The sequence below is a fragment of the Nothobranchius furzeri genome, chromosome 12 (genome assembly GCF_043380555.1).
Source record: "Nothobranchius furzeri strain GRZ-AD chromosome 12, NfurGRZ-RIMD1, whole genome shotgun sequence".
NCBI lineage: Eukaryota > Metazoa > Chordata > Actinopteri > Cyprinodontiformes > Nothobranchiidae > Nothobranchius > Nothobranchius furzeri.
In genome coordinates, this window is record NC_091752.1 from 71,775,100 (window position 1) to 71,795,827 (window position 20,728).

General features: G+C 44.7%; 1 protein-coding gene across 1 annotated transcript in view; it reads left to right on the top strand.

Moving 5' to 3' along the window:
• Positions 1-19,426, top strand: part of rad23aa (RAD23 homolog A, nucleotide excision repair protein a) — a 33,010-nt gene extending 13,584 nt beyond the window's left edge. Inside the window, exons 5-9 of the mRNA XM_015976121.3 lie at positions 894-1,021; positions 4,037-4,124; positions 5,027-5,157; positions 19,031-19,192; positions 19,272-19,426. Coding sequence (XP_015831607.1) covers positions 894-1,021; positions 4,037-4,124; positions 5,027-5,157; positions 19,031-19,192; positions 19,272-19,385 — 623 coding nt within the window. The 3' untranslated portion in view covers positions 19,386-19,426. The remainder of the gene's footprint in view (positions 1-893; positions 1,022-4,036; positions 4,125-5,026; positions 5,158-19,030; positions 19,193-19,271) is intronic.
• Positions 19,427-20,728: the final 1,302 nt, after the last annotated feature.

The following is a 20,728-nucleotide window of genomic DNA, read 5'->3' on the forward strand; positions in this document are numbered from 1 at the left end:
CTACCACCGGATGTTTGGATCAAAATGTGAACCAATCAGATCTTAGATCAGGTGAGAGCCAGGCGTTTCCCATCATCCTCTAGGTTATGCAGCCGGTAGAGAGCAACTGCAGCGCCTTGCTCCAAAATCTGCGGCCGCCTTGATCTCACGAGGTTATCGTTGCCTACGTATGCATGACGTCAGAGCAAGTCGTCGTCAATTCGGACACAAATCTAACCGGCATGCACTGCTCGCCGATCACCGGTGATCTAATCTGCGCAGAACTGGCTCATCTCGAACACAGTCAATGGCTTGAATACAGCAAAGCGGCGTTGGTGATGTACTGCATTGTATGCCAGAAGTATGCGACGACAAAATCGTGTTTTGTTGAGGGAACAAACAAATTCAAACTTGAATACGTTATTATGTTTGTGAATGTGTACAAAATAAAGGTTTATTACATTTAAAACGATTCAGTTGTTATTTTGACTCGTTTTGGCTGCTGACCAGCGGGGCCGGTAGATTCTTGGCAGGGCCGGTAAATAATCAGAGTTACCGGCCCGGCTGGCCGGTTGGTTTTGAAGTTAATGTCCACCCCTGTTAAGGAACACTTTGGTGTTTAAAGTGAGGGAAAAATATTAAAAATTGTGATTATAAAAGTGATCATGTAAGGAAAGGAAAGCCGTAATTACAATCGGAGTTTGCGTGACTTGGACTCGTTTTGATGAACATGTACTGTTTTCCGAGGCTCTCGGCCAGGTCACGTTGGTAAAAGAGAACATGTTCCTGTTTAAATAAATGCGTGCTGAGACGTCTGTGACTGAGTCAGAGCAGCGAAGTGCTGCGTCAGTAGGAGCATGGCCGACCCTTTCAGGTGAGTTTGTGACATTTACCTGGTGTGTGTCTGCTCTCAGTGACAGGAGCCGAGTACGAGGCCATGCTGACGGAGATCATGTCCATGGGCTACGAGCGGGAGAGGGTGGTGGCAGCGCTACGAGCCAGCTTCAACAACCCCCACAGAGCTGTGGAGTACCTCCTCACTGTAGGTCCCACACACTCATCTGGACGGCTTGGACGTTAGGGTTTTTTCAGACAGAAACCAAACAATCAGAGGCTTAAAGGGGTGCTAGGCAGTCTTGGCTTTCCTTTAGCACCCCCTAGTGTCCTTTAGAGCAAAAGTGAACCCTATCTCCTAGCTGTGCGTTTGTTTTTAACACCTTAATCTAACAGCTGACACGTCTCCCCAGCCTTCATTAGTGTCTACAGGAGCAGTTCATCACTAAATCTAACAAATCAGCTATGTTCCTGATCTAAAACATGCAGGCAGCAGACTCTAGCTCCAGGTGTGGCACTTCCACCTTACTAAGTCCAACAGGGACCGTGGCTCAAGGACATGATTTAAACATGAGTTATATGAAGGAAACAGACCAGTTATGGTGTTCATGAGAGAAAACGGGAGTGAAAGGACAACGATGACATAACGCTGGAGGATGACTGTCCACATGCCAGCTTCTACATATGACCTATGTAGGGCTGCCACAAACGACTATTTCATTAGTCGCCTAATCGAGTCATTCATAAAAGTTCAGCGCATTGCACCAGGATGCTCTAATATCAGACTCGTTCTAATGAACTTTGTAACCTGTTAGGGGCTCGCCACACGGGAGGCGACATCGCCTCTCCTCTAGGGCTGCTCGATTATGGCAAAAATAATAATCACGATTATGGTGACTGAAATTGAGATCACGATTATTTTAGACGATTTTTCTATCTATGTTGATTTTATTTGTTTTTATTCAGTCATAAAACTGCTCAGGGCACAATCAGGACAAAAATAAATAAGAAACAAGATGATCACTAAAATAACTCCTGATTCCCAGGATAAAAAGACCAATATACTTATAGCCCATAGTCTATGACCCAAGGACTATAGACCTTGGTTTAACTCATGTAAGTCTAACCAGTACAGACCCAAATACCAATATCTTGCAAATACTGACAGCAAGAATTATACAGTGGCATTTATAACAAATAAATGCAAATAAACTGATGTTCACAAAATGTTGCATAACATTTATTGAGTCATGTCAAGGTGCTGTAGGAGCGTGCACTAGCACCGTGTCCTCAGAGAGATTAGTTATTATTTATCAGTGTGAGGAACTTATTTCTACCTTATTTATAAACTACTTATTTACAAGTCCATCAGTTAATGTAATAAATGTCCCAACCACAGCTGCACCCCCCACCCCCCAAACCGGTCTCACAGCAATCAGGGCAAGCTGCACGTGTGTTTACCGCGCCGCACGCACACATTTAGCCGTTTTTAGCGGCTCAGGAGTCCGCAGGTGCGGTGTGTGTCACTCACTCTGGTTACTCCAACAGGGAGCCGGCTCCGAGAGCTGTTTCTTTAGCGACAGACACATCACTACATCATTCCCTTTCCTAATGTCCTGAAGAACGGTCCGGAGCGCAGGCGGAGTGTTTAGCTAACCTGCAGGAAACGTCGACGACAGTTATCCAGAAAGTAGCTAAGGGTTACCAGAGATGTTTCTGAGGTGTTCGCTAGGTACTTTTAAGATTTAAAAAGTCAAGAAGGGGGTCTGAAAAGCTGCTAGAAATAGCGTCAAAGTCGCTAAGTTGGCAACACTGTGGAGGAGCGCTTCATTTGCAACTCAGGGCAGCGCAAGTGGGAGGAGCAAATAATCGGCTTGTTTTGTTTTTTATAATCGTTTAAAACTCAGATCGTAATTGTGATTAAAATTCGATTAATTGAGCAGCCCTACTCTCCTCCATTCATTTTCAATGAGACATGCGTGACAAAGCGATAATCGCGGGTCTCCCTCCTACCAAGCGAAACGCGAAAAACGTGCGTGTGAAATTTTGCGCTCGTGCACGTGTCATGCACAGGCGACCCAGCGACGCGATCCCAGAAAGTTGAAATATTTTAACTTCATCGCTGTCGCTCGGACGAGGACCAATCAACGGAGGTTTCATTCACTGACCAATGAGCAGACAGGATGCTCCTCCGAGCAAACATGGAGGAGAAGTTGATTATTATTATGTTTTATAGTAAAATCAGAAGTAAGATTTCACATAACTCTAGCAGCACCTTGTGAAACATCATATCTACCGCTTTATTAACTCTGAACCGCTTAAATAACCTTAATTCCCTCCAACCTGACACAGCCAATCAAAACAACGGAAGTTTCGATTTCACCGTGGGACAGAACGCGTAGACGCGTAGCTTTGCCGCTGCCGCGGATCGGCTCCCGTGTGTCGAGCCCCTTATGGAGTCCTCAGGTTCGGTATCACCTCCGTCTCTGTGTGGTTCAGTAAAGGCAGACCCACAGGTCATCTGCTCTCTGGCTCCTGCATGTTCTCCAGCAGGGAACTGGGTTGCTGGGTGGTTTTTGCTCTGAGTAACTTAAAGCTGACTATTTTCTACTGCAGGTAAGATGCCGTCAGGTCACAACGGCTCCATGTGACCCCCTAGAAACCAGCCTCGTATAGCGTTTCTCCGGTTGGAGGGAATCCCACACTTTCATTTTTCATCCAGGAACACCCGAGGCTTTAAATCTGATAAAGCATGGAAGTACATGACATTTGTAGCGCACTCGTCACACACATAGATTCACATAGATCAAAACTAAATACAACCATGATCTCAAAACAGAAATAGACTACGGCAGTCATAAAATTCCTAAACACCATGAAACAAATGAAAGATGATTACGAATTTGAGATAAAAATAAGAAAAGAAAAGGTGCAACAGTCTAGAAGGAGCGATCACCTGGACTTTTATATCTGGTCTTTGGAACTTCTAGAAGGTTCTGGTGGGTGGACCGGAGGGCTCGGGTCGGAGCTTTAACAGGTCAGTAATGTAGGGAGGAGCTTGACCATGTAGAGCCCTGAAGGTTCTAGTCAGGACTCTGAAGTTTGTGGGTAACCAGTGCAGAGACATCAGAATAGGAGTGACCTGAGCTCTTCTGTGTGTGTGTGTGTGCTTCAACCTGCAGAAAGTCAGGTGTGTGTTTGATGATGACATTATTGTTACCAGGGTATCCCCAGCATCCCAGTTCAGGAGAGTAATCCACCAGCGCAGGCCCCCACATCTGGACCCACAGAGGCCCCATCTTTAGCAGAAGGTAGGACCACGTGTGATTGTCTGCCTGATGTTCTAAACAAGCGACGGCACCAGCAGCAGGAGGGACGTTTTCCCTTTTCCTTTGTTTGTTTTCTCATTCGGGGTGCTCACCTTTACAGTTTCTACAGCTGCCTGTAGCCAGTAACCCTAACCAGTTACCAGTCCTGTCCACTCGCTGTAGCGTAAAGCACTTGGAGTCCTCTGACTCAGACCTGCAGGTCATTTATCTTTTAACCACGCCATTCAGCTGGGTCTTATCCACAGACTTGGTCAGCTGAGTGGACTGAAGGTCGTCAGTGTGGATGTCTGACTAGAACTGGTATGAATGTAGTCATGCGTCAGAACATGCCTGCTCACACGCACAGATGCATGTACACGTGTGTGTGGTTGGCATGTACATGGGTACGTGTTCACGTGGACCCTGTGTAGAATACAGCTCCATGTAGTGGAACAGTAGAAACATCAACAACACGTTCCACTTTTGGTTCTTTTTTAAACACAGATAAGGTTTGTCTTTACCTTGCTGACGGTTTCGTTACGCACACACACACACACACGCACGCACGCACGCACACACACACACACAGTGCTGGACTAGGCGCTGGTTCTGAACCAGGAGACCGGTGTCGGACAGATGGTCAGACAGGTAACAACTACTGACCATTTCTGTACTCGGCTCATACCCGACCTTTAGGGCGGGGCTAGCGGCGCTGCAGCCTTCTGATTGGTTGAGGACTCCTGGGGTTTTATTAGCGGCTCATCTCCAGTTTTCCAGCTACAGTCACCAGATTTCAGGTGCTTCTCTAGCTTGGTCTGTGGTGTCTGGTGTGAAGGCCCGAGCTCTGTTCAGCTCTCAGCCGTAGGGTTCCTGTTCTGTAACACTTTGTTCTTGTTCCTGGTCAGGAGAAAACCCACTTGCATTCCTGCGCACACAGCCCCAGTTTCTGCACATGAGACAGGCCATCCAGCAGAACCCGGCTCTGCTCCCAGCTCTGCTCCAGCAGCTCGGTCGTGAGAACCCTCAACTCCTACAGGTAACGCGCTCCGTTCTCACACTGGTGTACCCGTCTCTTATTCTCAGTGATGTTGGCCTTCCATAGGCTTACTCTCCAATGGTGCCACCTGCAGATGGAAATCTGTGTCCTAAAGGAGATCTCTTCTTTTAAATTCTTCTTTTTTGCATCTAAATCATTCAGTTGGGGTCCAAATACAGTGGAACTGCAGTTCTTGGGTCTGATTTCCTCATGGTTGCCCCTCCTCTGATAGACTCTGAAAACGAGCCGTTTTGGTACTGTCTCTTTAAACCTGGAGGAAGATCTGAAGACCCCGCCCCCTTCCACAGAGCAGACCTTACCCTCCACCCCAGTCGGACATTTTAGTAGTCTTATAGAGAAATCATAATTCACCGTAGCAGAAACGTTATATTAGCATTTTTAAAACGTGGCGAGAGTTGTCCAGCCAGCTGTTTCACACACGTTTGTCTGAATGTACACGCCCTCATTACACCCCCCCTCCCCCGCACTGTCAAAGGGACCCCCCCCCCCCACACACACACACACACACACAGATAATGGCTCCATCAATACCAGGAAAGTAGCTGTGAAATTGACATCTAAGGAGTTATTTCTGTTCATAAAATGTCAACAAATGACATCACAGCTATTCTTTGATGTCTTAATGGCTGAAAATGGATAAAAAACATTTATATTTTCATTTAATTGTAGGTTTGAGATTCCAGCATAAATAACTGGATGCTTATTATAGTTGAGAAGACATCTAGTCACAAATGTAGTACATTTCTCCTGTGTTTTTAATATGTGATCACTATAATTGTAATGCTTACAACTTAACGTTGTTATTGTCTGCATCTTCCCTAAAGGTGTGTTTAGCTGTAACCGTGGTCATTCCCGGTAACGTGTACACACAGGATGAAATCAGTGCTGCAGAGAAATCCCCAAGATCAGTCTGCGTTGTTGACAAATATAACAATAATAATAATAATAATAATAATAATCTGACCTGCATTCTGAATAAATACATCAGGTGAAAGCCAGAATGGAGGAGAAGCATGCTGGATCATCCTGATCTGAGCCTGTTGTGTGTGTTTACCTACAGGATGCAATAAATGTCTGCAAGGCTGTCTCGACCGTTACGTCTAACAGAGAGTGATGTTTATTGTTTGTTTATATTAATGTACACATTTACAAAGTATTAACCTCACAGCAAACAAGTAGAACAACATAATGAACAGGCTTTAGCAGTTAGTTAAACGGAATTTAGTAGTTAGACGGAATTTAGTAGTTAGATGGAATTTAGTAGTTAGTCGGAATTTAGTAGCTGGTTAGTCGGAATTTAATAGCTGGTTAGACGGAATTTAGTAGCTGGTTAGTCGGAATTTAGTAGCTGGTTAGACGGAATTTAGTAGTTAGATGGAATTTAGTAGCTGGTTAGTCGGAATTTAATAGCTGGTTAGACGGAATTTAGTAGCTGGTTAGTCGGAACTTAGTAGCTGGTTAGACGGAATTTAGTAGCTGGTTAGACGGAATTTAGTAGCTGGTTAGACGGAATTTAGTAGCTGGTTATACGGAATTTAGTAGCTGGTTAGACGGAATTTAGTAGTTAGACGGAATTTAGTAGTTAGACGGAATTTAGTAGCTGTTAGTCAGAATTTAATAGCTGGTTAGACGGAATTTAGTAGCTGGTTAGTCGGAATTTAGTAGCTGGTTAGTCGGAATTTAGTAGCTGGTTAGACGGAATTTAATAGCTGGTTAGACGGAATTTAGTAGCTGGTTAGACGGAATTTAGTAGCTGGTTAGTCGGAATTTAGTAGCTGGTTAGTCGGAATTTAGTAGCTGGTTAGACAGAATTTAATAGCTGGTTAGACGGAATTTAGTAGCTGGTTAGACGGAATTTAATAGCTGGTTAGACGGAATTTAGTAGCTGGTTAGTCAGAATTTAATAGCTGGTTAGACGGAATTTAGTAGCTGGTTAGTCGGAATTTAGTAGCTGGTTAGACGGAATTTAGTAGTTAGATGGAATTTAGTAGCTGGTTAGTCGGAATTTAATAGCTGGTTAGACGGAATTTAGTAGCTGGTTAGTCGGAACTTAGTAGCTGGTTAGACGGAATTTAGTAGCTGGTTAGACGGAATTTAGTAGCTGGTTAGACGGAATTTAGTAGCTGGTTATACGGAATTTAGTAGCTGGTTAGACGGAATTTAGTAGTTAGACGGAATTTAGTAGTTAGACGGAATTTAGTAGCTGTTAGTCAGAATTTAATAGCTGGTTAGACGGAATTTAGTAGCTGGTTAGTCGGAATTTAGTAGCTGGTTAGTCGGAATTTAGTAGCTGGTTAGACGGAATTTAATAGCTGGTTAGACGGAATTTAGTAGCTGGTTAGACGGAATTTAGTAGCTGGTTAGTCGGAATTTAGTAGCTGGTTAGTCGGAATTTAGTAGCTGGTTAGACAGAATTTAATAGCTGGTTAGACGGAATTTAGTAGCTGGTTAGACGGAATTTAATAGCTGGTTAGACGGAATTTAGTAGCTGGTTAGTCAGAATTTAGTAGCTGGTTAGTCGGAATTTAGTAGCTGGTTAGACGGAATTTAGTAGCTGGTTAGACGGAATTTAGTAGCTGGTTAGTCGGAATTTAGTAGCTGGTTAGACGGAATTTAATAGCTGGTTAGACGGAATTTAGTAGCTGGTTAGTCGGAATTTAGTAGCTGGTTAGTCGGAATTTAATAGCTGGTTAGACGGAATTTAGTAGCTGGTTAGTCGGAATTTAATAGCTGGTTAGACGGAATTTAGTAGCTGGTTAGTCGGAATTTAGTAGCTGGTTAGTCGGAATTTAGTAGCTGGTTAGTCGGAATTTAATAGCTGGTTAGACGAAATTTAGTAGCTGGTTAGTCGGAATTTAATAGCTGGTTAGACGGAATTTAGTAGCTGGTTAGTCGGAATTTAGTAGCTGGTTAGTCAGAATTTAGTAGCTGGTTAGTCGGAATTTAGTAGCTGGTTAGACGGAATTTAGTAGCTGGTTAGACGGAATTTAGTAGCTGGTTAGTCGGAATTTAGTAGCTGGTTAGACGGAATTTAATAGCTGGTTAGACGGAATTTAGTAGCTGGTTAGTCGGAATTTAGTAGCTGGTTAGTCGGAATTTAATAGCTGGTTAGACGAAATTTAGTAGCTGGTTAGTCGGAATTTAATAGCTGGTTAGACGGAATTTAGTAGCTGGTTAGTCGGAATTTAGTAGCTGGTTAGTCGGAATTTAGTAGCTGGTTAGACGGAATTTAGTAGCTGGTTAGTCGGAATTTAGTAGCTGGTTAGACGAAATTTAGTAGCTGGTTAGACGGAATTTAGTAGCTGGTTAGACGAAATTTAGTAGCTGGTTAGACGAAATTTAGTAGCTGGTTAGACGGAATTTAGTAGCTGGTTAGACGAAATTTAGTAGCTGGTTAGACGGAATTTAGTATAGGGCTGTCGCGGTAACCGCAAAAATGAAATATCGCAATATGAAGAAACCCACCGCGCTGCATGATGGGCCACCGCGATTACTGAACTTGGTTCAACTCAATGATGCATGTTGAGAAGGATGGCTGCACTGGTATCAAAACGAAACGTTACTTCGCTCCTTTGGGAGCACTTTGGTTTTCAGTACGTCAGCTGCTGCGCAGCCAGAGTCCTTGGCCGAGACAGAGCTGCCACCAGCGGCAAAATAAATAAATAAATAAATGCTCGGAGACCTGCTGAAGTCCCGGACAAGCACTGCTTCTGCAGCCGTCCCGAAGAGAGTTTGAGCCGAGCTGGAGCTCACTCGCTACCTGCAGGAGGAATGCATCCACCCTAAAGAAACCCCCCCCCGACATGGTGGAGCAACAACCGGGAGAGATTCCCTTTGCTCGCCAGAGTCGCACGCAGGTACGTGTGCGTTAGTGCAACGAGTGCACCATCCGAGAGGGTTTTTAGTGTTGCTGGAAATGTTGCCCCCCCTCTCAGATCCTCTCTCAAACCGTATATGGTTAACATGCTGGTTTTCCTTGTAGGTAACAAGGATGTGACCGAGCTATAAATCACCGTCATTCGTGTGTGTGAAAGTGAAACGATAGTGCGCCCGCCCCCCGGCGCGCGCGCGCCCGGTAAATGTAATTTTTTATGCTTGATTTTAAACAACTAAACAAAATGGGGACTTGTTTCTTATTTGTTAGATGCTGCAGCCAAATTTGCATTTAAAAGTTTAACCTTCTCCTGAATTTTGTTGTTTTTAAGTTCAGTCGGACTCCGACTGTCGGAGAAACAAGCGTTACTGCGATCTGTGTTGTTACTGCCCTTTGATCTGCATTCAGTAAAGTGTTATTAAAGAAGGCACGGCAATTTTTAACCTTTTTTAAATGCGTAAACATTATGTTTAGATAGTACTGCAATAAAAAAAGTGCTGCAATAATATCGCACACCGCAATATTAAGCCACCCTGAATCACCGCAGGGGGAATTCCTCAACCGCGACAGCCCTAATTTAGTAGCTGGTTAGACGGAATTTAGTATTTAGACGGAATTTAGTAATTAGACGGAATTTAGTAGCTGGTTAGACGGAATTTAGTATCAATCAATCAATCAATCAAAGCTTTATTTATAAAGCGCCTTCCGCAACCCTGTCAGGAAGCCCAAGGCGCTGAACATGGTACAGTACAAAGTTAAAGAAAGTGAATAAATCAGAAAATAAAAGCAATTCAAATTACAGATTACAAATTACAAAAGAAGGTGAAACATTATAGTAGAAGACAAATGTGTAACACAAGGGATAGAGTGAACCAACGAAAACTGTGAGATAAAATCAACATAATAGAGGGCCAAATTCAAACATGTTCAGGAAACGCCAAGCGGAGGAGGTGGGTTTTTAGGCGACTCTTAAAGACTGGCAGAGATGGGGACAGCCTAACTGAGGGTGGCAACTGGTTCCAGAGTGACGGTGCTAGGACTGAGAAAGCCCGGTCCCCGCCAGTACGACACCTAGAACGAGGGACAGCGAGCAGGCCTTGGTCAGAGGAGCGCAGAGCGCGTGATGGGGAGTGTCTGTTCAGGAGTGTGGCCAGATAGGGGGGAGCACCACCCTGGATGAAATGATAAACAAAGACGAGGAGTCTGAAGTGTGAACGATAGCAAACCGGAAGCCAGTGCAGGGAGGCCAGAACCGGACTGATGTGGTCCCGTTTCCTGGTCCCAGTCAAGAACCTGGCTGCGCTGTTCTGCACAACCTGCAGGCGACGCAGTGATGACTGACACAACCCTGCATATAGAGAGTTGCAGTAGTCCAGCCTAGAAATTACAAAGGCATGCAGTACCCGCTCCAGGTGGGCTCTCGACAGCATATGCTTGATTTTAGCAAGGCGTCTCAGGTGAAAGAAACTGGACCGGATCACAGAGTTGATGTGAGCATCAAATTTAAGTCCAGCATCAAGTTTCACCCCCAAACTGGTAACAACTGGTTTTGAGTAGGGAGAAAGAGGGCCAAGATCAACATAACGACCCACATTCCTGCTGTTGGGGTGAAAAACAATGAGCTCTGTCTTTCCCTCATTCAGATGTAGAACATTGGCCATTAGCCAAGACTTCCCCTCGTTAAGACAGGACACAAAGGACTGGATAGAGTGACCTTTCTCCTGACACAATGGAGAGTAAATCTGGCAATCGTCAGCATACAGATGTAATGATAGGCCATGTTTATGAAAGATTGACCCCAGAGGTAGCAGATAAATGGCAAACAAAAGAGGACCAAGGATCGATCCCTGCGGGACCCCCCAGCGGAGCCCCTCCCAAGAAGAAAAAACATCACCCAGTTTAACACAGAATGTCCTGTTTTGGAGATACGATCTAAACCAGTCCAGAGCTGACCCTTTGATCCCAACCCATCGTTCCAAGCGATCGAGTAGAATCGTGTAGTCAACTGTGTCGAAGGCTGCTGTCAGGTCTAACAACAGAAGCAGCACAGATGTTCCGTGATCTAGTGATAGATAGATGTCATTTAGGACCCTCAGTAGAGCAGACTGTGCTATGGCCAGACCTGAACCCTGATTGGAAAACCTCAAACAGATCAGACTCAGCTAAATGTGAGACCAGCTGCTGATAAACGACTTTCTCAAGCAGTTTAGATGTAAAGGGCAGGGTAGAGATAGGCCTGTAATTTTCTATCACAGAGACATCAGCACCAGGTTTCTTCAGGGTTCGGCCGAATAACTGCTGCTTTCAAAGCAGCTGGGACCACACCTGTGCTGAGGCTCCCATTGATAATCTGACCAAGTGAAGGGCCAAGGCACGGAAAGGCAGCCTTCCAGAGACGAGGCGGCAGAACATCAAGTGGAGAGCCAGATGGCTTCTGCCTCGCAACTAGCTTACTCAGCTCGGAGTATGAAACAGTATTGAGGGAGCTCAGGGTGGGTGGTGATGGATGAACTGGAACAGGGTCAACAGAGTTACCAGAAATGACTGCTCTAATGCCTGATACTTTATCAACAAAGAATCTGTGAAAAGCTTCAGAGTTTCCAGCAGCTGTAGGAGACATGGAGCTAGGCTCCTGATACACCAGAACTGAGTTTAGCGTTTTGTAGAGAATCTTAGGATTATTGGAGTTTGTTTCGATGATGTCTGCAAAATAGGCAATTCTGGCGGCCCTCACAGCATCCTGATAAGCAACCAGAGATGCTCTGAACAACTCACGCGAGACCTGTAGGCCATCCTTTTTCCACTTTCTCTCCGAGGATCTACACGCCCGCCTGCAAGCCCGTGTGACATCAGAGAGCCAAGGCTCCCTCCTAGGCCGAGACTTGCACAGTTTGAGAGGGGCAACCACGTCCAGGACCTGATTACAAAGTACATCAAAGTGTTGTGAATAGTGATCAACGTTAGATGGATCTGGGTTAAAGGTCTCTAACCTTACAGACATACAGTCCACAAACTCTGAAATAGTTTCTGCATCCAGGGCTCTGAACCTAGTAGCTGGAGCTTCACACACAGGGACAGGACATGGCAACGTAACATCACAGAGTATATAGGAGAGTGGTCAGAGAACACCGGAGGCAAAGTCACAAGGTTCATGATGGGTAGACCATAAGAGATAACCAGGTCCAGGGTGTGACCCCTGGCATGAGTTGGGGATGATACCCATTGAGTTAGATTGAATGACTCTAGCAAATTAAAAAAAACCTTTAGCAAGCACATTGTCAGGACAGCAGATATGGATGTTAAAGTCACCAAAAAATAGGACATAGTCATATTTTAGGATGCAGTCTGCCACGAGATCACTGAAATCATTAAGGAAGTTAGAGTCCGTCTTTGGAGGGCGATAAATCAGCACAACGAGCAGGCGGGGGGAGATGCACAGTTCAAATAAGCACAGTTCAAAGGAAGAAAATGGCTTGGTGGGTGTAAGCTGTTTACAAGGAAAGCTGGATTTAAAGACAGCAACCAGCCCTCCACCTCTGCCCCGTGATCTGGGGATATTATAACAGGAGCAGCCAGGTGGTACCAGCTCCAGCAGGGCGCTTGAGTCACCGAACGGGATCCAGGACTCACAGATGCAGAGAAAACTCAGGTCATGCTGAATAAAAAAGTCACAAAGAATAAAAGTTTTGTTCAGCACAGACCTGGCATTGACCAGACCAAACCGGGTCTGCGGCGGGGCTGCGGCACCGAGATCGCGCACGGGCCCAGTCCCCTCTAACTCTGTGCCTGTAACCGAGCGCAGATTCTCCCAGCAAGCCCCAGTCTGGCGAGGTCTTCGAGCCGATCGGCCGTGGCGCGGTGCCAGTTCACCCTCAGAGCCGGCCAAGTTCCCTGGGCAGGGCGCCGAGTAATCCAGGAGACATCTCAGAACCACCGGGTCAGAAGCTGGGCCGAATCGGGCCAGCCGCTTGTTCAGGGATCCAGGCCGACATCTCATGCGCCGGCTACCTCTCTTTCCCCGTCTTCTCCGATGCTTCCTTCTCGAGCTGGGGTCGACAGAGGGCCGACACATCACGGCTTGGGTGGAGAGAGCACATGGGCAGTTCAACCAGCAGCACCATCCGCGAGGTTCCCAGCGCGCGCTGCCCGCTACATCAACGGAAGGACGAAGCCTCAGCAGCGCAGCTCGATCATATGTCAGCAGAGGATCTACACCAGTGGTTCCCAAACTTATTTAGCCGCGCACCCCCTTCTATGTCCCGACCATGTCTACGCACCCCCCCCCCCCCCCCCCACACACACACACACACATCACGGCATGGCTATATCTATCTATCTATCTATCTATATATATATATATATATATATATATATAGATAGATAGATAGATAGATATATCAGACGTCAAGCTAAACAGACAGGGTTAAAAAAATATGATCGACCTTTTTCCCCATCACTTTCATTTTTTAAATAGTAATTAATAAGCATTCGATACCATTACAATTTCCTTTGATTTAATTTTAAATAAATATTTAGAGTGCCCAGGTAGCACATAAACAATGAAATTTAACGGTTTTCTTAAAGTAGGAACCTTTAACCTGTACGGCCAGAGCGCTCTCCTTCCTTCTGCTCTGCATAAACCTGAACTGGCCACCTACTGGTGCGTAATCAAATGTCTATAGGGGACAAGGAAAAAGCTTTAGCCATGAGGTTCACTTTTGCCTCAGACCGACTTATTGCTGTTTTATGGTGTGGCTGAATCTGCGATCCGCTGCCACGCGGACTGGAATAACAAATGCTGCAGGTTCGGCGTCACTGGCTGGAGCGGACCCGACTTTAAAACGTCATCCCAAAATAGAAGCTAATATCTTAATTTGACCTGGAATGAAAAAATGTTGTTATAAAACCTCTTAAAAGTTTTTATCACAGAGGAGGCAGAGCTCATTTCTGCCTTCAGTCTGACGGCGCGCCGGAGTTTACGCAGCGTGCACTTATTGAATCTGTGTGTGTGTGTGTGTGTGTGTGCGTGCGCGCGCGCGGCACAGCTCCACGAAGCTTGGTTTATGCTTGACGCATTCACTTTCCGCTTGGTGATGCGTCTCGCGGATGGAACGCGCTTCACAACTTGCAGCGTTTAAGTCACTGTGTCTCGTTATTGGCGCTATTTAAACCAATGTTGTAAAATGACTTCTGCCCAGCCCAGATGTGCTCACTTGTGCACCCGTGAGCCGTGGTTCCGCTGGACCGCGTCTGACCTCTGACAGACGCACTCTAAACTTCAGATCTTCAGCGCGTGTGAGGTTTACAACGTCAGAACACCTGCATGAGACAGGTGTTAATTACAATCTGCCAGAATGACTCGCCACCTTCAGATTCCTCCAACACCGTTAAAAATGATCAAATACGGAACATATCGGCGTGCGCAGGCCAGAGTGCTGAAGCTCGGCGCATTGTTATTATGAACTAGGGCACATGAGGAGGACACGCGCATGCGCAAAAATATACTTGTTTTCAATTACATTTATTGGGCCCACTTACTTTTTCTTTGGCCCACCCACAAATGAGTTTTCTGGCTACGCTAACGGTGACATATGACAGACTTCTCTGAGCTCCGCAGCCATTACACTTTTCATCTCGCGCACCCCCTAGCGGCAGCTCGCGCACCCCCGGGGGTGCGCGCACCACACTTTGGGAATCCCTGATCTACACCATAAAAAAAAAAAGCATCAGAGTCAACAAAAATGCATAAAAGCCAATAAAACGCCAATAAAAACCAGTAAAAAGCAAGGTACCAGTGCATAAAGAGGACGAGCAGCTCGCAGCGTGCACCCGCGCGAGTGCCATCTTACTCCCAAATTGTAGTAGTAGTAGTTAGACGGAATTTAGTAGTTAGACGGAATTTAGTAGTTAGACAGAATTTAGTAGTTAGGCTTTAGTAGTTAGACGGAATTTAGTAGTTAGACGGAATTTAGTAGTTAGACAGAATTTAGTAGTTAGACAGAATTTAGTAGTTAGGCTTTAGTAGTTAGACGGAATTTAGTAGTTAGACAGAATTTAGTAGTTAGACAGAATTTAGTAGTTAGACGGAATTTAGTAGCTGGTTAGACGGAATTTAGTAGCTGGTTAGACGGAATTTAGTAGCTGGTTAGTCGGAATTTAGTAGTTAGACGGAATTTAGTAGTTAGACGGAATTTAGTAGTTAGACGGAATTTAGTAGTTAGGCTTTAGTAGTTAGACGGAATTTAGTAGTTAGACGGAATTTAGTAGTTAGACAGAATTTAGTAGTTAGACAGAATTTAGTAGTTAGGCTTTAGTAGTTAGACGGAATTTAGTAGTTAGACAGAATTTAGTAGTTAGACAGAATTTAGTAGTTAGACGGAATTTAGTAGCTGGTTAGACGGAATTTAGTAGCTGGTTAGACGGAATTTAGTAGCTGGTTAGTCGGAATTTAGTAGTTAGACGGAATTTAGTAGTTAGACGGAATTTAGTAGTTAGACGGAATTTAGTAGTTAGGCTTTAGTAGTTAGACGGAATTTAGTAGTTAGACAGAATTTAGTAGTTAGACGGAATTTAGTAGTTAGACAGAATTTAGTAGTTAGACGGAATTTAGTAGCTGGTTAGACGGAATTTAGTAGCTGGTTAGTCGGAATTTAGTAGTTAGACGGAATTTAGTAGTTAGACGGAATTTAGTAGTTAGACAGAATTTAGTAGTTAGACGGAATTTAGTAGCTGGTTAGATGGAATTTCGTAGTTAGACGGAATTTAGTAGCTGGTTAGTCAGAATTTAGTAGTTAGGCTTTAGTAGTTAGACAGAATTTAGTAGTTAGACGTAATTTAGTAGTTAGGCTTTAGTAGTTAGACGGAATTTAGTAGTTAGACGGAATTTAGTAGTTAGACGGAATTTAGTAGTTAGACGGAATTTAGTATTTAGACGGAATTTAGTAGCTGGTTAGACGGAATTTAGTAGTTAGGCTTTAGTAGTTAGACGGAATTTAGTAGTTAGATGGAATTTAGTAGTTAGACGGAATTTAGTAGTTAGACAGAATTTAGTAGACGGAATTTAGTAGCTGGTTAGTCGGAATTTAGTAGTTAGGCTTTAGTAGTTAGACAGAATTTAGTAGTTAGACGGAATTTAGTAGTTAGGCTTTAGTAGTTAGACGGAATTTAGTAGTTAGACGGAATTTAGTAGTTAGACGGAATTTAGTAGTTAGACGAAATTTAGTAGTTAGACGGAATTTAGTATTTAGACGGAATTTAGTAGCTGGTTAGACGGAATTTAGTAGTTAGGCTTTAGTAGTTAGATGGAATTTAGTAGTTAGACGGAATTTAGTAGTTAGACGGAATTTAGTAGCTGGTTAGTCGGAATTTAGTAGTTAGGCTTTAGTAGTTAGACAGAATTTAGTAGTTAGGCTTTAGTAGTTAGACGGAATTTAGTAGTTAGACGGAATTTAGTAGTTAGACGGAATTTAGTAGTTAGACGGAATTTAGTAGCTGGTTAGACGGAATTTAGTAGTTAGGCTTTAGTAGTTAGACGGAATTTAGTAGTTAGACGGAATTTAGTAGTTAGACAGAATTTAGTAGTTAGACAGAATTTAGTAGTTAGACGGAATTTAGTAGCTGGTTAGTCGGAATTTAGTAGTTAGGCTTTAGTAGTTAGACGGAATTTAGTAGTTAGACGGAATTTAGTAGTTAGACGGAATTTAGTAGTTAGACAGAATTTAGTAGTTAGACGGAATTTAGTATTTAGACGGAATTTAGTATTTAGACGGAATTTAGTAGTTAGGCTTTTGTAGTTAGATGGAATTTAGTAGTTAGATGGAATTTAGTATTTAGACGGAATTTAGTATTTAGACGGAATTTAGTAGTTAGGCTTTAGTAGTTAGACGGAATTTAGTAGTTAGATGGAATTTAGTAGTTAGACGGAATTTAGTAGTTAGACAGAATTTAGTAGTTAGACGGGCCTTGGTCTGGTCAGACGCCGTCTCTTTATGGTGGGAGTCCGTCCTCTATATCAGACAACTGGTGTCCCTAGTAGTGTTGTCAAAAAAATCGATACTAAAAGTGGTATCTAAATGAGATATTCCATCCCTGTGGTATCGATATTATGGACTATTATACACAGCCTTCTTCAAGTACACCGACACGCACGACAGCCAGATGCCGTAAAGCAGCCTCCGCCTCCCAGACAAACAGAAGAAGAAGACGCCGCATGGCTACATAGCAATTTCCCACGCGAGTTGTCTCCGATCCAAGTTTTGTCTGCCAAATAAATAAACAAAAACATAAACAGCGAATTTGGGAGGCGCTTCACAGCCCAACTTAATTAGCATACCAAGTCCGCCACGTAGTTGTATATTCACGCTCATGTGCTTAAAGGAAACTCCCGTTTATTGCAACCCGGACTTAATTTCTAGCATGCAGTACGTTTGTTTACTCACGCTGACAACTTTGGTGCTACTTGGATTCCCCGGGGTATTTAGATCCATCGGCGAATCGCCGTCAGCGTATATCCATATAACAGGTGCGGACGGGCACCCATGGTGCAGCCTCGAAATAAGACATTATCTGCACCAAAACATCTTCATGTCGAAAGGTTTTGTTAGGAATCATTAACGTGATTCCCCTGTTCGTTTGGAGCGGGTCTGGGATTTCTAGGCATGAACAGACTAGCCGCGGCTAATCTAACCGGCGCTTTTAATGACGTCACTGCCGTGCACCAATCTGTTTTTATTAAGATTACCGGTAGATGTACCTTTGTCCTACTGTGGAGAAATTTGTTTTCTCCCTTTATTGACCAACAGAGTTGTTCAAAAGTACAGAACAAAACATATGGCATTACATCTTATGACAAAAATCAGAATCAGAAAAGGTTTATTGCCATTGTCAGTGAACAAACAATTCACAAACTAGGAACTTGCTTCGGTACTAACGTGCTGTACTAAACGTGCGGTACTAAAAATGCACCTTAAACTGAGTTTAAGCAGCAAAACATCACTCTGCAGATAGTGTATATATAGTGAGACAATTCATCATTTAAAGTGTTAACTTTCACCAGTTTTTGTATGCACGTTTTAAAAAAATGCTGATACTTGAAAGGTTTAAGCACTTAATACACTTAATTCTTAACATTTAATTTTTGCAACATTAATTGAGGAATGTTATTTTTTGAATAAACTTGTTCAATAAATTGGTGTTTTCAAATAGTATCGGAATCGAGTATCGAGTATTTTTTCAAGTATCGAATCGAGTTTGAAATTTTAGTATCGTGACAACCCCAGTCCCTAGGAGACATGAGTTGACGTGAAGCTCCAACATCCAAGCATTCTGTGTTTGTCTTTCTTTCAGGGGAAAAAGTAAAATTAGCAATCTAGACAAGTTTGCTGGCTGAATGATTTTTGTACGAACATTTCAAAGCCTTGGAGGACCAAACTTTCACTAAACATCAGACCTGATCCGAGCTTGGATGGACCGTTGTCCCAGCGGAGTTCATCAGGGCTTCAGTCCAACAGCCTGCGTCAGTGATGTGTTTTAATAGTTCTACCGGTGATTTAATCAGATTTCTGATGCAGACGAGTGTTGTTGAGTTTAGCTCCGTCTGACTGATGCACACACACACGCACACACACACACACACACAGCTTTCTTCTTCTGCGGCTTCTTGAGCAGTAGTCGGCAGCCTGAGAGTTGCAGCTGCTGTCACGCCAGCCTTAATCCCTCAAATCACCGGAAATTCAGCATTCTTCCAAATGGACTTAAAACCCTGGCTCTGTGTGTAGCTGGAAGTCCATGACCATATTTGGTAGTCATCTTGCAGAACCGGAGAACAAACGGAATAGACTCAGCTGGTTGAAAGATGTGACTAAAACTTCCAGAAAGGATTTATGTCCAGTCAGATAGTTGACTAACGGGACGAGGATAGATGCCGGCGTACGTCCTAAAGCTTACCAGTCAGATGACCTGTTTGTCGTCTTCCTCCAGCAAATCAGCCAGCACCAGGAGCTGTTCATCCAGATGCTGAACGAGCCGGTGGGAGAGGGGGGGGACCCGCCCGAGGTTGGTGAGATGGGGGCAGCAGGAGAGGAGGGCGCCCCCGTCAACTACATCCAAGTTACGCCTCAGGAGAAGGAAGCCATAGAAAGGGTGAGGTGGGGCAGGGTTTGGGTTGGTTGGTGGGCGTGTTCTGGTTCTAATCTTCTGTCCCCGGTTCTGACCCACACAGTTAAAAGCACTGGGTTTCCCCGAGGCCCTGGTGATCCAGGCCTATTTCGCCTGTGAGAAGAACGAGAACCTGGCAGCCAACTTCCTCCTCAACCAGGGACTGGAAGATGACTGAGCGGGGGGAGGGGGGCAGCCTCCCCCCTCCTCCCCTCCCCCTTTCTCAGCTCAGCATAAAGACTGCACCCACACGTTTTACTGTACCAGCCCCGACAGGAGGGAGGACGGTCATCAGGGAGGGGGCGGGGCAGAGACAGGTGCAGGTCTGGAGGTTGTGTGCAGGAAAGGTTAGGGTAAAAAACAAAACGTGGAAGAACTACACAATCCACATGAGTTCCAATGGAATGAGTGGGGTCGCTTAGGGGAGAGGTGATTTTAGATGCGCTTGTGAACATGAGGGGGGAGGGGGTGCGTGCTTGTGTCTGCGTGTGTGAGTACATGTCTGTGTGTGCAAATGAATCCAGTTAGGCTGAAAAATGTTCATCAATCCTCCATTCTCTAAGTTTGTTCATGCTGTAGCACGGCGGTAGGGAAGCATGCTCTCCTCGTTACACTCGGACAACGTGATTGGCTGCTCGCCTGGTCCTCCGAACGCCCGCATACACCCAGGAAGGAAGTTAGACAGGATGGACTGGACCGTGCTGCCCGGCGTCTATCTCTGCAGCAGCGAGGTGTTTACCACATCGTCTGGTTTGGTCGTTGACTCCTTCAGCTGTCTCTCTCTCTCACACACACACACACACACACACACACACACACACACACACACACACACACACACACACACACGCACGCACACACACACACACACACACACACACACGCACACACACACACACACACACACACACACACACACGCACGCACGCACACACACACACACACACACACACGCACACACGCACACACACACACACACACACACACACACACACACACAGACACATTGGTTATTCCGATGGAGAATATTCATCAGTAGTGATAGTACATTATACACGTGTGCGGCAGGAAGGATAAGGACAGGTTCTGACTTCAGACTGGTCATCCCTCTTGTGCACCAGGAAGTGGGCCATTCAGTCATATATGCAGCTAAAGCGTCCCCCAACAGCTGTTAGAAATAAGATCTTCTGTATATCTCTCACTTTTCATGCTCTCTTGCTTCTAAAACACATTTTTATTTTCCCTGATGAGTGCTTCCTGTTCTAACCACTGGTCTGTGCTGATGAACCAGGACACCGATGGGCAGGGCAGGACTACACCTGAGCACTCAGCTGTAACTGTTCACGGAAAACTGCACTCTAAAGTCTCTGTTACCAGAATAAAAGCATTTCAGGAGTTAAAAATAAAAATCAACTTCATGTTGGGTTGGTGTAGTGCTGCAGACCCGGTTTGTTGTGTGGGCTGGTGAAAATAACACAAAGTGCTTTCTTGTTCAGCGACTGTGTGTGTGTGTGTGTGTGT